At 35.9% G+C, this 13,701-nt stretch overlaps 1 protein-coding gene across 1 annotated transcript; it reads left to right on the forward strand.

Annotated features, from left to right (window-relative positions):
- The first annotated feature begins 9,618 nt into the window (after positions 1–9,618).
- On the forward strand, positions 9,619–12,475 carry LOC129236811 (bursicon). The gene is made up of 3 exons (XM_054871054.1): positions 9,619–9,781; positions 9,864–9,988; positions 12,196–12,475. Exons 1-3 carry the CDS (start codon positions 9,619–9,621, stop codon positions 12,460–12,462), a joined length of 555 nt encoding a protein of 184 aa, XP_054727029.1. The 3' UTR covers positions 12,463–12,475.
- Positions 12,476–13,701: the final 1,226 nt, after the last annotated feature.

Here is a 13,701-nt window from a genome sequence, read left to right on the forward strand (position 1 = left end):
AATATTACAGGAACTAACAAAGCTAGGAGTTGCATGACGCATGTGCTCCTCGAATCTTGATTTGAAAGCAATAATATAATCAGTGACAACTTAAAAAGTAAATCCTGTGCAATGCTGGGGTTGCTACGGAAATAAAACCCTCATTGTACATACATACATTTGTTCCTTATTGTTCCCTATATGTTCCCCAATAATTCCTTTACAATATTCCACCCTATTTATATTTTATTAACTATCGGCAACTACAAGGACATATTGGGCCCATCAAACTTTACCGGAATGACCCGCATTTACATATATCAGGGCAAATACTGTCATTCCAGCAGCATTCCTCATAAATGTATGAAAAATGTTTATGCTGACGACAATAACAACAACAACAAGGGAAGGAATTTAGCAAAATTTTTCACTTGCATTTATAAAAAAAAAAAATTATTGGATCAATTAAAGCAGAAACACGATTTTGTTTGGATTTTTCAATCCAATTATTAACAATGCTTTGAAAATAAATTATTTCTGTCAAAACGCGTTCATCTGCCTTGGAAATAATCAGTTTGTTTTGACAATCGGAAAGCCAGAAGCAAAATCACAATACATGCAAATTTTGTTTGTGTACTACTGCTACCACCTTGAATAGATTCGCGTTGATTGAATTTTTTTTTATTTGTTCGATTGATTGCCAAGAATTAAAGTTAGATTTGTTTTAACTGGAACTCTAAGCAAATGTAGGTATTTACAGATTTTTTTATTAACAAATTTAATTCGTTTACAAGTAATTTTGCAGTTTTTAGATTGAACAATTCAATGTTGATTAAAAGTTTAATTTAAAAAATGGCGTTCCATAAAAAGTGCAAGGCTTTGTTATTATCGGTAAATCTTTGAACGATAAGATTTAAGTTCTATGAAGGCACGTACGAATTCAATGAATCGTTATGCTCTTCTTAGAGTTCTGATAACAAATGATTGACAAAGCGTTGGCTTTACACATGCTTTTGTTTGTTGTGCCCGTGCGATGAACAAATTACTGAAATGAACAGAAATAAGCCTTTTTTACTTTTGCTTGTTCGAAATCGTTGCGAAATCTTGTCGCATTTCTTCACCCATCAGCCTAATATGTTCCAGTTTGAGTACATAAATGGTATTTGGATATAGTACACATATGAATATAGTACATACCTGACTTGCAGTCTGCTGCCTTTTGCGTAGTACAAAAAGTAAATGGTTGTGTAAACAAAGTATTGCTAAATTTATGTGGCGTTATAAGTATACTCGTCTTTATGCATATGCACATGAGAAAAGAAAAAAATGTATTTACTATACTAAATGCAGCTCTTATCCACTAGCTTCCACTGAAACTGAGCGGTTACACAGCATCAACACCAAAATACACAATCAGCACAATAAAACTGGCGAAGTTTCAATAATTCATGTGCCTTTGTATGATCAAAACAATTATATTACTTTTCAATTTCCAATAATACGTCAAATTTTCTCTAATTGTTTTTCCCAATTTTACTCTTTATATTTTATACGATTTTTAAAGAATTAAAAATGAGCAGAGAACACACCGTAAAAAGTAACAATTCGGAACGCAAAAACTGATTGGATAAATTTCGACTTGATGTTTTCTTTTTGTTGACGTTTTTCTCTGCTCACAGCTGCTCTTTGAGTGTAATTTTTTTTTATAGGAAATCTATTGTGCCGTGCGAATAAACAATGCACAATATGGCTACTAATCAGATAGCGTATGGATAGGCGCGTAAATAAAAAGTATGGCGATAGTCAGCTGTTTGCAGCAGAGCGGTGTGCAGAAAAGCTGCCACATAATTAAATTTAGACTATGAAAGAATAGAGGAGTTTCAGAGAACGCAAAAAATTAGTAATTATTGGAGACTTAAATAAAGCTAACTTGCTTTAAAAAACGTAATAAAATAAATATACACACTTGTGTACAAAGTTATTCCAGATTTAACATACCTTAAACGGCTAACCTAACGATGAGAAAAATGAGCCGTAAACAAGTCTCATTCATACAAGGAGCTATCAATCTGTTTCTTGTGGTTGTTTCATTGGTTTGCTTACATTCCGATTGAAATTTTATCATTCAAATCACGATAATGCAAAAACATAAACCACGTATAATTTGTTATAATTTGTCTTTTTACTACTGCGCTCTCCCTTGAAACAAATATTAAACTAAGTAAAATATGGTATGGTCTAGAACGCTGCAGAACTGCAAAGTATTTTGTGACAAGTCCGAACAGAAAACTGTCAAACTTTCTACTAAAACTTGGAAGGAAAGACGTTCGGTTGATGGTCGGTATTATTGCAGGACACAACAAATGGGGTCAGCATATGACCACCATTGGCATCATCGAGGACCCGGTATGCCTGTCTTGCTTGGAGGAGGCGGATAGCACTGAGCACTTTCTCTGTGAGCTAGAGCAAGGCTACGAGTTTTGGGTTCCGATGTCATGAGAATGAGTAATATTCGTTCCCTAAAACTGGAGCATATTTACAGATTTGCCAAAGAATCTGGAAAATTCTCACAGGACTAACTACCTTTATCTCTGTCTTTATTCTTTCCTATATCTTTCTCTGATCCTTTTCTCATTCCCTCTTTGACTATCTATTGTATTTCCAGAGCTCTAAATACAATGGGCTTTTTAGCCTGAGTGTTTTAGGAGCCATCAAATCTCTTGGTGCTCCTTGGCTCGACCTATTCAAATTTCAATTTCAAGTAAAATAAACAGAATATTCCTATTATGGTATGTGATAAACTTAAGCTCAAAAGTTCACGAAGAAGTGTGATTTGTATACGTCTAAAGTAATTACACTATAAGTCTTGGATAACCGAGATCTCAGACAGCAAAGAAGTAACATGAGCAATGGCTGCGTTGATTTTTTCGTACATGATCAACATAATCTCAACCCTGCACCGTCAGCAAATAAGCTGATTTCTGAGAACCGGTTAACGGTCTGACGTTGATCACACCTTCTGGATTCTTTCCACCCTGACTTCTATCTTGGTTGGATGTGCTTTGGTTCTGCGCTGTTGTCTTGACAAGCTTGTTTGCTAGAGTGGTTTGAATTCCCCAGAGCCAGGAGCTTAATTTTCAAAAATTATCAAAAAATGAGGAATAAGTTAAACAATAAAGCACATTTAAGTAGGTCTAGCGACAGATTTCTTCAGCGTGTTCGCAACGCTTCACTACATCCATATGTGATAATTGTTTTAGTTTGAGAAAATGGAAAGGCTACCGCCAAAGCTGGATGGCAATGATTCTTTTGAAAATGAAATTACTCTCAACTTTAAATAAGAAATTTTGAAATACAGGAACTGTTTACTTTCTAATTTTTTGGAACTAATTTAAAAAGAACTTTTTTGTATTTTCAATTCCTTTCAACGGAGGTAAAAAAAGAGGTTGTCTGTAAAGTCGGTTTACTGACGATAGTTTAACGTGATAACGTCATAAGAAAATTCTGATTGAATTGTTGCATTTTTCAAAAGAAAATTTTAATTTTATTGGTTTGATAGATATTTTGTATGGATATAGAGAATGAGTTAACATTAACATAACATAACATAACATAACATAACATAACATAACATAACATAACATAACATAACATAAAATAACATAACATAACATAACATAACATAACATAACATAACATAACATAACATAACATAACATAACATAACATAACATAATATAACATAATATAACATAACATAACATAACATAACATAACATAACATAACATAATATAACATAACATAACATAACATAACATAACATAACATAACATAACATAACATAACATAACATAACATAACATAACATAACATAACATAACATAACATAACATAACATAACATAACATAACATAACATAACATAACATAACATAACATAACATAACATAACATAACATAACATAACATAACATAACATAACATAACATAACATAACATAACATAACATAACATAACATATCATAACATAACATAACATAACATAACATAACATAACATAACATAACATAACATAACATAACATAACATAACATAACATAACATAACATAACATAACATAACATAACATAACATAACATAACATAACATAACATAACATAACATAACATAACATAACATAACATAACATAACATAACATAACATAACATAACATAACATAACATAACATAACATAACATAACATAACATAACATAACATAACATAACATAACATAACATATCATAACATAACATAACATGCTGTTCAAGCAAGATAACGACGCATTTTTTGGTGCATGCAGCCGGCTACATAGAATTATAAGACGTTATCACGTCAAAAAATAATAATATAATAACATTAAAACAACAGGTATTATTAACAAACTTGGTTTTATTTTAAATTCTTCAAGTAAATCAAATTAATAATAATCAATAAGAAGGCATATGCAAATACAAATACGTGAATTTATATATGTACATATGCGCATATACATACACATACGAGGGGTGCCTTTTATATGTCGGGATTAGAGAACAAAAACAAATTTTAATCATCGTAAATCACTTTATTGTTTTTCAAAATATTCTCCATGAAGATCTATACACTTTTGCATGCGTTTGAACCAATTGCCGAAGCACTTTTGCCACTCTGAATGAGGTATGTTTTGGAACATGCATTCTGAATGCCGCACCGCTTCTTCAAGTGTCGAAAAACGTTGACCTCTCAGTTTGTTTTTTACGTACGGGAATAAAAAAAGTCATTCGGTGCCAAGTCAGGACTATACGGCGGATGACCCATTAATTCGATGTTTTGGGTGCTCAAAAATGCAGTTGTTTGAGCCGATGTGTGAGTGCTCGCATTGTCCTGGTGAAGAGTGATCCGTCCTTGGCGATTGGATTTCCTAATTTCTTAGAAGACAACTGGCAAACAAATGGTTGTATACCACTCAGAATTTACTGTTCTGCGTTGTTCTAGTGGTACGGTTGCGACATGTCCAGTTTTTTCGAAAAAACAGGCGACCATTTGCTTGGAAGTGCTTCGTGCGTGAACAACTTTTGTTGGATTTGGCTCATCTTGAAACACCCATACAGTCGACTGCTGTTTACTTTCGGGCTCATACGCGTAAATCCATGTTTTATCACCTGTCACGATGTCATAGACGTGTTTCGAAGCCCCGCGATCGTATTTTTTTCAGCATTTCCTTCGACCAATCGACACGAGCCTTTTTTTGAGCGATTGACAAATTGTGTGGGCTCCAACACGAACAAATTTTTTTGACAGTCAAATGTTTATGCAATATTGGATGTATGTTGGTCCCACTAATGCCTAAGATTGTCTCAATCTCACGATAGGTCACATGACGATCTTGCAATATCAGTTCGCGCACAGCATCAATGGTTTTCGGAACAACAACTGATTTTGGACGACCTTCACGAAATTCGTCTTGGAGTGAACTACGACTACGATTGAATTCACCATACCATCGATAAACACTGGTCCTTGATGGAGCTTCATCGCCAAAAAATGAATTAAGTTCATCCATGCAATGTTGCTGAGTTAATCCACGTCGAAAGTTGTAAAAAATAATCCCACGAAAATGTTCACGATTTAATTCCATTTTTGGACCGAGATGAATCTTTTAAGTTACTGTAAACAACACAAATAGCGCTGGTATTTCAAAACGTTCTGAGTACGTAAAAGCCAGAAAATGTCAAACTTTGCAATACAGCTGTCAGTTGCCAGATTGCAACACCAGGGTTGCCAAATCCCGAAATATAAAAGGCACCCCTCGTATACGCTCACTTAAGTAGGAGAGAGCAAGATGTCGAACGTTGCCGTTCGTTTGCTTTGTCGTTCGTTCCGCGCTTTCGCTTGCAGTTCATTCAAGGTAACGGCAATGAGCAAGGTAACGACAAATGAGCAAGGTAACGGCAATGAGCAAGGTAACGACAAATGAGCAAGGTAATACTAATGAGCAAGGTAACGACACATTTTTTCGTGCGTGCAGCCTGTTAAATCGAATTATAAGACGTTATCACGTCAAAATGAATTGCATTCTTAGTTAGTTCCAAAGTAGATACTTGCAAAAATATTATATATATAATTAATGGAAATTACAAAATACAATCCCTTGTAATTTGCACATTTTGCTTCCAGTTTCATTAACGGTTACTCAAAGTAATTTAAAAAGTAGTCGAAAAAATGTATTAATTGTTGACTGATGAATTGAAATCGCTTTCTTTAATGCAGTCGAATGGCATGCTGCCAGTGGAGGCATAAATCCGGTTCAGCCAAAAATTGACTCTTTCTACGACTTTGGTAACGACCAATAGTTTTAGTAGCAAAAATATATTACACCTTTCTATCTGCTTCTAATGCCAATATATTACCATATGTATGTACTATATATATTCCAGAATAAACTACGGATTTTTCATCCATTACATACGGTAGTTGAGGACATGCATATACAGGGTGGGCCATATAGCGTTTGCTTTTTGAACCACCTATTTTTTGGAGAATGGTAACAAAAATGAATTGTCAAATGTGTTCATAATTTACTTAAAGGTTTGACATTTACGAAATGGGACGCTATACGCTTGAACAAAATTGGGAAATATTGAAAACCTATTTCCAAAGTGGTGAGTCTTCTTCTTCTTCCGCGGTTACAGTAAATGGCGAGCGTTACCGTGACATGCTCAACGAGTTTTTGTTTCCAAAAATTGAAGAGGATGACATGGACGACATTTGGTTTCAACAGGACGGTGCAACTTGTCACACTGCCAAAGTTACACTCGAACTTTTGGCTACCGTTTTTGAATTCCGATATCAATTGGCCGCCTCGGAGCTGTGATTTAAGCCCGTTGGACTATTTTTTGTAGGGAGCCGTTAAGGGCAAACGAACGATATTATTTTTTATTCATAAATGACAATGCTCAATCTTCTTAAGTGCGCCCGTTCGTCCGTTCATAAGATTCGCCATGTATTGGAAGTATCAGGCGGCGATGCAGAATTTATTGCAAAATGCAAAAAACACAAGGCACGTCATGACACTGACCGATCTGCAGAAATTGTTCAACAAGTGCAAGCGATCATTGACGAGGATCCTTAAGCGACGGAGCTTAATGCTTCTGAGAAGCTTATTCGTGAAGTTGTATCTAACTCCGCAGACCTTAATCCCCTGGATTACTACGTATGGGGCCTAGTTGAGCTTGAAACCAATAAGCATCCTTATAACACGTTTTCTTCTCTGAAGGCTGTAATTAATTAATTATGAACAAAATGAATAAGAAGCATTTGATTCGGCTATGCAATCGCTTCTGGACCCGGATCGAAGAGTTTATTGCAGCTAATGGAAATTTTGTTGAACGATTTTTTAGATATATAATAAGTTCTTGTTGTGCAAAAAATTTGTGAAGTTCAAAAAGCTAATTAGTTTTACTCTAAAGTTGTCCTCAAATACCGTACGTTGAATAAAAGGTCAACTTGTACTTTGTCAAACTTTTTTAAATAACTTAAAAAAACGGCTGCTGCTAGAAAAATTAATTAGAACGGCGAACACGTCATTTACTTCCCCGGCGTTGAGAGACTATTTTCATTTGCAAGCATTGTAATAGCCCCGCGACGCCATGCTCTCACTGACGTGATACTCTCTTTGAACTGCTTACTTTAAGGGCTTAGGGGCAGTCAGAATTAAAAAAAAATTGCATCGCCTTTTGCATTTTTTTAAGTATAATATCTTAAAAATATTGTGTGAAAATTTGAAGTGAGTCCGACAAATACTTTTCGAGTTATTCAACAAGTAACAAAGGGCGCTACATAAATCGATGGCAAAACTTTAAATGCGTTTTCCTCAAAGCTATGTTTTTTGAACTGGTGATCTCTGTAACTTAAAAACGGCTTGGTAGATTTCAATAAAATTTATACTGCTTTTGAAAATCATAAAAAACTTGTTCCTCGAAGGATTTTGTTTTTTTTTTCAAAATTTCGATTTATTTTAACAACTAATTATCGGTTTTTTTTCTCGAAAATTTGAAAAATATTTCCTGAACCCGCCATATAGTTAATTTTGAAAAAAAAAGCTTCGATCAGGCACAAAATTATCTATTAATAAAACTAATTTATCTTGTCTGATCGATTTTAGATGAATCTCCAAGGACTTGTGATGATCACCGCAAGGGACTTTTGGAGAAACGAGCTCCACACAAACAGCGATAAATTTTAGAATTATTAATTTTTTATTGAATTTTTGATAAAAGCAAGTAGAAATATGATTTATTAATGCTATGTTTTTAGTTTTGTAAAATAAAGCAATTGACTAGCAAAACAAAAATTATGGTCTCTGACTAACCCCTTAATGAAAGACAATGCACATTTCCTGAAGTGATATAAAGAAAAACTGTTTTCTCTTTATTTTTAGTTTATAGTTAGTTTGAATTTAATTTCACAAATAAATATTTCCTTGAACTATTTGACCTTCATTTTTTTTGCTAGGGAGTGAAGTACAAAATTGTCCAATATTTTGCTTTGAACTTTATCTTTGAAAACAACAAAAGTTTCACATTTCATATTCGTGAACATCTTCAGCTTCTCAATCACACTATTCCTTTGAGGAATTGCTAAAACCAATACACTCTTGCCTTCATAGGTAATGGAAAGAACTTTGAAAAATTACATACATATCTAGCACATAATTAATTCCAATTCCAAAATGTAGTTCAATTGCCTATGGCAACTGCGGACATATGCTTATGGCAAAGCGCGTTAATGAATATGTAATATCGGATGTTTCTAAAGTTTACGTCTACATTTTTTTATTTTTTAGCGGGTTAAAGTTTACTCCTTGGTGCGAAACGTACCACCTCCATCACATATTGGTCTTTCATCATCGATTGATCAGTATACGAGCATAAGTTCATAGGTACATATGTACATACACATACACATGTTCTTAAATTCGTAAGCAGCTCTGCAAGATTATCTAATACTTTTTAATACGACCTTGACGTATTTGTAAAATACATAATCAGGGATTTAAAGAGCTTGTGTTTTCGGGAAACACTCATACTTATATACTCAGTTAGAAGTAAGGGATTAAATATGTATGCATACATGCAAGGTTTTATTTTTGTCGCACTGCATGTGGTAATCATCCCATACACCTCTGCAACGCACATTCAGCGGTTAATGTAAATCCTATGTTCACAATTAAGCCACACAAATCATTTAGCTGATTCATGCTAAGTGCTCCAATGAGATTGAGCTTCCCCAGGCGTGCGATAGCAGTTAAGCGGTCAGTTCCATTTATGAAGGCGCAGTAAATCACAGCTATTAGAAAATAATTTCCCACATACAAAGTACAAAACCAACTTTGTGTCCATTAAGCACGCAGCTAGTTTGGCGCGACTCCAGCTCCTCTTGGCCACCTTGTGGGGTGGTTTGATAGCCTCGAGTATAAAATGTTTCGTAGCACTTGCAGCGAGCCTTTATTCGCTGAAAAACTCAACGTGAATCGTTTATTGGAAAATATTGCGTTATTGGCAAAAGAGGCTAATACTCCTTTGGATTTTTAATCATATTGAGGGATAAAATAGTGAAAATGTTAAGCAAGTCGAGGCGTGGCATTGGTGCGGTTTCACAAAGGACCTCAACTGGTTCCAATCGCCGTTTCGTTGCGTTGGTTATTTTCTATTGCATTTATTTCATCTTCATAAGATTAGGTGTTACACAAGCTGAGGAAGCCCTCATTTCGGCTGATAACGGTAATTGAAAAATGCACAATAATAAATAGTAAAAGTTTAATTTGCTGTGATAAAATCCTTTTTAATGTTTTTTTTTTTGCAGATATATCTCACATCGGGGACGATTGTCAAGTAACACCCGTTATACATGTGCTTCAATATCCTGGCTGCGTACCGAAACCAATACCATCGTTTGCCTGTGTCGGTCGCTGCGCTAGTTACATACAAGTAATTTTTTGTAGTTATTTATACAGTGCCATTTTCTTTTTCTCAAAATGCAATGGTTTATATTTAGCGTGCGTTTTAAGAAATTGAATGAGTAGTTGTTATCCCTTTAACTGACGTGTCTGCCCAATTACAAAAAAAAAAAAATCAAATCTTTAAATTGTGTTCAGAACGTCGAAGTTCCCTGCATTACTTCTGCAGCACAGCGTAAACCCATACTGGATTCGGAACATAGTAGTGCTTCGGGAAATTGCAAAGAAGAAGAGTGAACTAGGCAAGTGTCTGATACAGAATTTGGAGCATCGAGTTCAAGAGCACAAACGTGTCTAAGTCTCTTGCTTTCACAAGTTGGGCACAGAGCTAGAGTAGTTGCTAATAGTAGGTATACTAATTTGTACAGTTGGAGGGTATCGCGTTTATTTTGAACCTACTTCTACTCCCAAAAATAAGCACTGATACTGAATAATTCGCTATATAAACGCCAGGTACGGAACACTTCATTACGATTTCCGTAGGAACTGTGAAGATGAGAGTCCACTAAATGCTATCTGTCCAAATGTCTCGCACTTTGAATAACGAACATCTTTGAAAACCACGTACAATAAACTCTAGGGGGGGACCTACAGTTTTAAGCCGATTCCGAATGGCAGATAATTTTTATAAGGAGCTTTTTTATGGCAGAAATACACTCGGAGGTTTGCCATTGCCTGCCGAGGGGCGACCACTATTGGAAAAAACTTTTTCAAACCTATGTTCTCTCCGAATTCCAAATGGTAGTCACGCACCAACTCATTCAGCTACGGCGGCCGCCGTATAGGGTATCTTTAATAAGTTGAAGTATTAGTTCATATTCAGCCAAATCGGCTGTTTATGGCGTGTGCAATATGTTAGTTAAATTTTTCATTCGTTATTTGTCTTCTTGACATTAAATCGAATTCATAGGAATCCACGGGGAATTTAACTTAATTTCTGTGCAATTAGTTGTAAAATTTATTAATTGAGTTCTTGAATTGGAAATTAAGTTAATTAAGGCCGCGCTGTTAATTCTGTATTTTCAAAACTGGGTAAAGAAGCAAGGTGGATGGGTCAGGTGGTGAACGAGCAGTAACATGGATAATAATACGGAGAATCTCTCTTGCCAACAAGTTTTACTTTGGTCTAAGAGGCAATTGAGTAGTAAAGTCGCTTGGACGATGACAATATCCGATGAGGCGTCCCTTGGATGGTTTGAAAGCAAGATTCTGCGGAAGATTTGTAGACCTTTTCAATGAGCTATTGAGCCTTACGGTGACATAGAAATAGCGCAGCGAATAAAGATCCAGCGGCTCCGTTGGATGGTCATGTCGCCTGAATGGATACCAATTCTCTGGCTCTGAAAGTATTCGACGCGGTACCAGCTGGCGGTAGCGGAGGAAGAGGAAAGACATTTGGTGTGTCCATGTGGCACCAGTTAGCACGAGAAAGAAACGAGTGGTACGCTTTGTTAATCTCGGCCTCTAAATGTTGCCGTTACGTCGGATACACTCTTACAATCGTCTACTACCATTAAGCTTGCGAACAATATTTTCTTTTAGTGCTGGCATGGTCGTTGATTTTGTTTCTTGACTTCTCTTTTCAAACACCTCCACAAAGTAAAGTCCTTAGTGGTAAGATCGGGTGACCTGGGTGGCTCATGCAGCATTGCCGTGTTCTCTCTGGCCATGTGCGGCGTGGCGCTATATTGCTAAAACCATTTCAAGTTTGTTACTTACACTTCCGTTTAAATGAAAATGGGCGGATTATCGTTTAAATTTATATGAATAAGCTCATTTCAATTTCATTTGTTTCGATGTTCGGCTGATCCACCGAATTTGTGGCCCGGAACTTTCACACCCATGAACGAGTCAAACATTCACTTTGGCACCACGTAAACGTCGAATGTTGTAACGTGACCAAAATCTACCTTGAAATACGTTTCGATTGCAAACGCACCCGTCCGCTGTGACATCGTGATTAAATAACCCGTACGAATAAAAAGGATAACGCGGCCCCCTCCTCCCGTTTATACGTTCTGCAGTTAGAGAGAGACTTTAAATTTAAAACCTGAATTCGTGAAAAATTGGTATGACATTATATTCGGAATTAAAAGAAATATGGGTTCTAAAAGTTTTAACATTCATTTTTACAATTCAAATGCGTGTTTTTTAAATTATTTTCTCTCTCTTTCGTAGGTCTCTGGTAGTAAAATCTGGCAAATGGAGCGTTCCTGTATGTGTTGTCAGGAGTCTGGTGAACGTGAAGCTGCAGTCTCGCTATTCTGTCCCAAAGCCAAACATGGCGAACGCAAATTCAAAAAAGTGCTCACGAAAGCGCCACTAGAGTGTATGTGTCGTCCATGCACCTCCATTGAGGAGTCTGGTATTGTGCCGCAGGAAATCGCCGGCTACTCAGATGAGGGTCCTTTGAATAATCACTTCCGTCGCATAGCTTTGCAGTAGGTCAAATAAATGATAATATGCCCGTTTTATAACACATATGTAAATGTTTTCAGTTTAGCAAAAATTGGAAATGAAAATATAATTCAAATATAAATAAAGAAGCCTTAAATAAATATTTACATAGGTGAACGATGTCACGCTATATAAGTGCATATTTTTATGGGGATTAGTTAATCTTTGGTATAAGATCCGATTTATTACAATAATCATTAAAGAGCTACCAACATATATTATAAGTGGAATTACAGGGTATGGTACTTGGCACCAGTTAAAAAGGCCATAAATTTAGCTTGGAAATTTTTCTTTTATTCAATTCAAAGTAAAAAATATGTGAAAATAATACAAAATTAAGAATCAGGTTTCTTTGGCTCGATGTGACCACCTTTTGCCTTGATTATGCCCTTGAGACGGTCCCTGAACGAATGAGAACCAAAGAGAATAATCCATCGGATTCATGTCTGGAGAATTCCAGAGCCATTGTGTGGACATTATGTAGTTCGGAACGTTGTTTATCAGCCATTTTTGGTCTGCCACCGAAATGTTTGTCTGCCCACGGCTTCAAAGCAACATAGGGAATACTTTCCCGATAATATTTCGCATTTAACTTGACGCTAGGCTAGACAAACAAAAACGATTAAAGAGCGCCAATCAGCGGTTACAGAGGTCCAAACCATTACCTGTGGCGGGTCAAATTCTCGTATGAACGGTCATGATTGGAAGTTTTTCGAATTGCTCAATTTGAAAAATTTTCTCGTCAGAAACACAATGTTCGGAAATTGACCGCTTTCGGCCAAGCGAAGCAACTCCTTCGCTTTCTCAAGTCTGACTTGTTGCTGCTTTGGTGTGAGATCATACGCCTTTTGGATCTTGTAAGGCTTGCCTGTGATAATATTTTTCAGTATGCGGCGGGTGCTATGGTCAGATATTTTCAGTTCTTTCGCCATTTGATTGGCACTTCGTCGGGGATTTCGTCCAAGCCGCCTCTTCACTTTATGACCACCTTGATGACGTTTCGCGATGCTACCAGTAGCAAGTAATAGTGCGATAAACAAAAACTTTGTTTACTTTACGAGCTTACGAACAATCGCTTGTTGTGATTTTCCAGCAAAATATAATGCAATCACATTATTACGTTTGAAATCCATTACTGATTTTATTTTTTTGCGCAACAGGCAGCTGAACTTGGTTACACTTCGAGTGTATGACCCTGTATAACAAGAAAAAGGATATCTTACGGAA

This window comes from Anastrepha obliqua, chromosome 1 (genome assembly GCF_027943255.1).
Source record: "Anastrepha obliqua isolate idAnaObli1 chromosome 1, idAnaObli1_1.0, whole genome shotgun sequence".
Lineage (NCBI taxonomy): Eukaryota > Metazoa > Arthropoda > Insecta > Diptera > Tephritidae > Anastrepha > Anastrepha obliqua.

Excerpts from the sequence above, each read along its gene's own strand:
- LOC129236811 (XM_054871054.1), top strand. The coding sequence starts at position 9,619 with ATGTTAAGCAAGTCGAGGCGTGGCATTGGTGCGGTTTCACAAAGGACC. Across the intron at positions 9,782-9,863 it reads CCTCATTTCGGCTGATAACG|ATATATCTCACATCGGGGAC; the intron begins GTAATTGAAAAA and ends TTTTTTTTGCAG. Across the intron at positions 9,989-12,195 it reads GCTGCGCTAGTTACATACAA|GTCTCTGGTAGTAAAATCTG; the intron begins GTAATTTTTTGT and ends TCTCTTTCGTAG.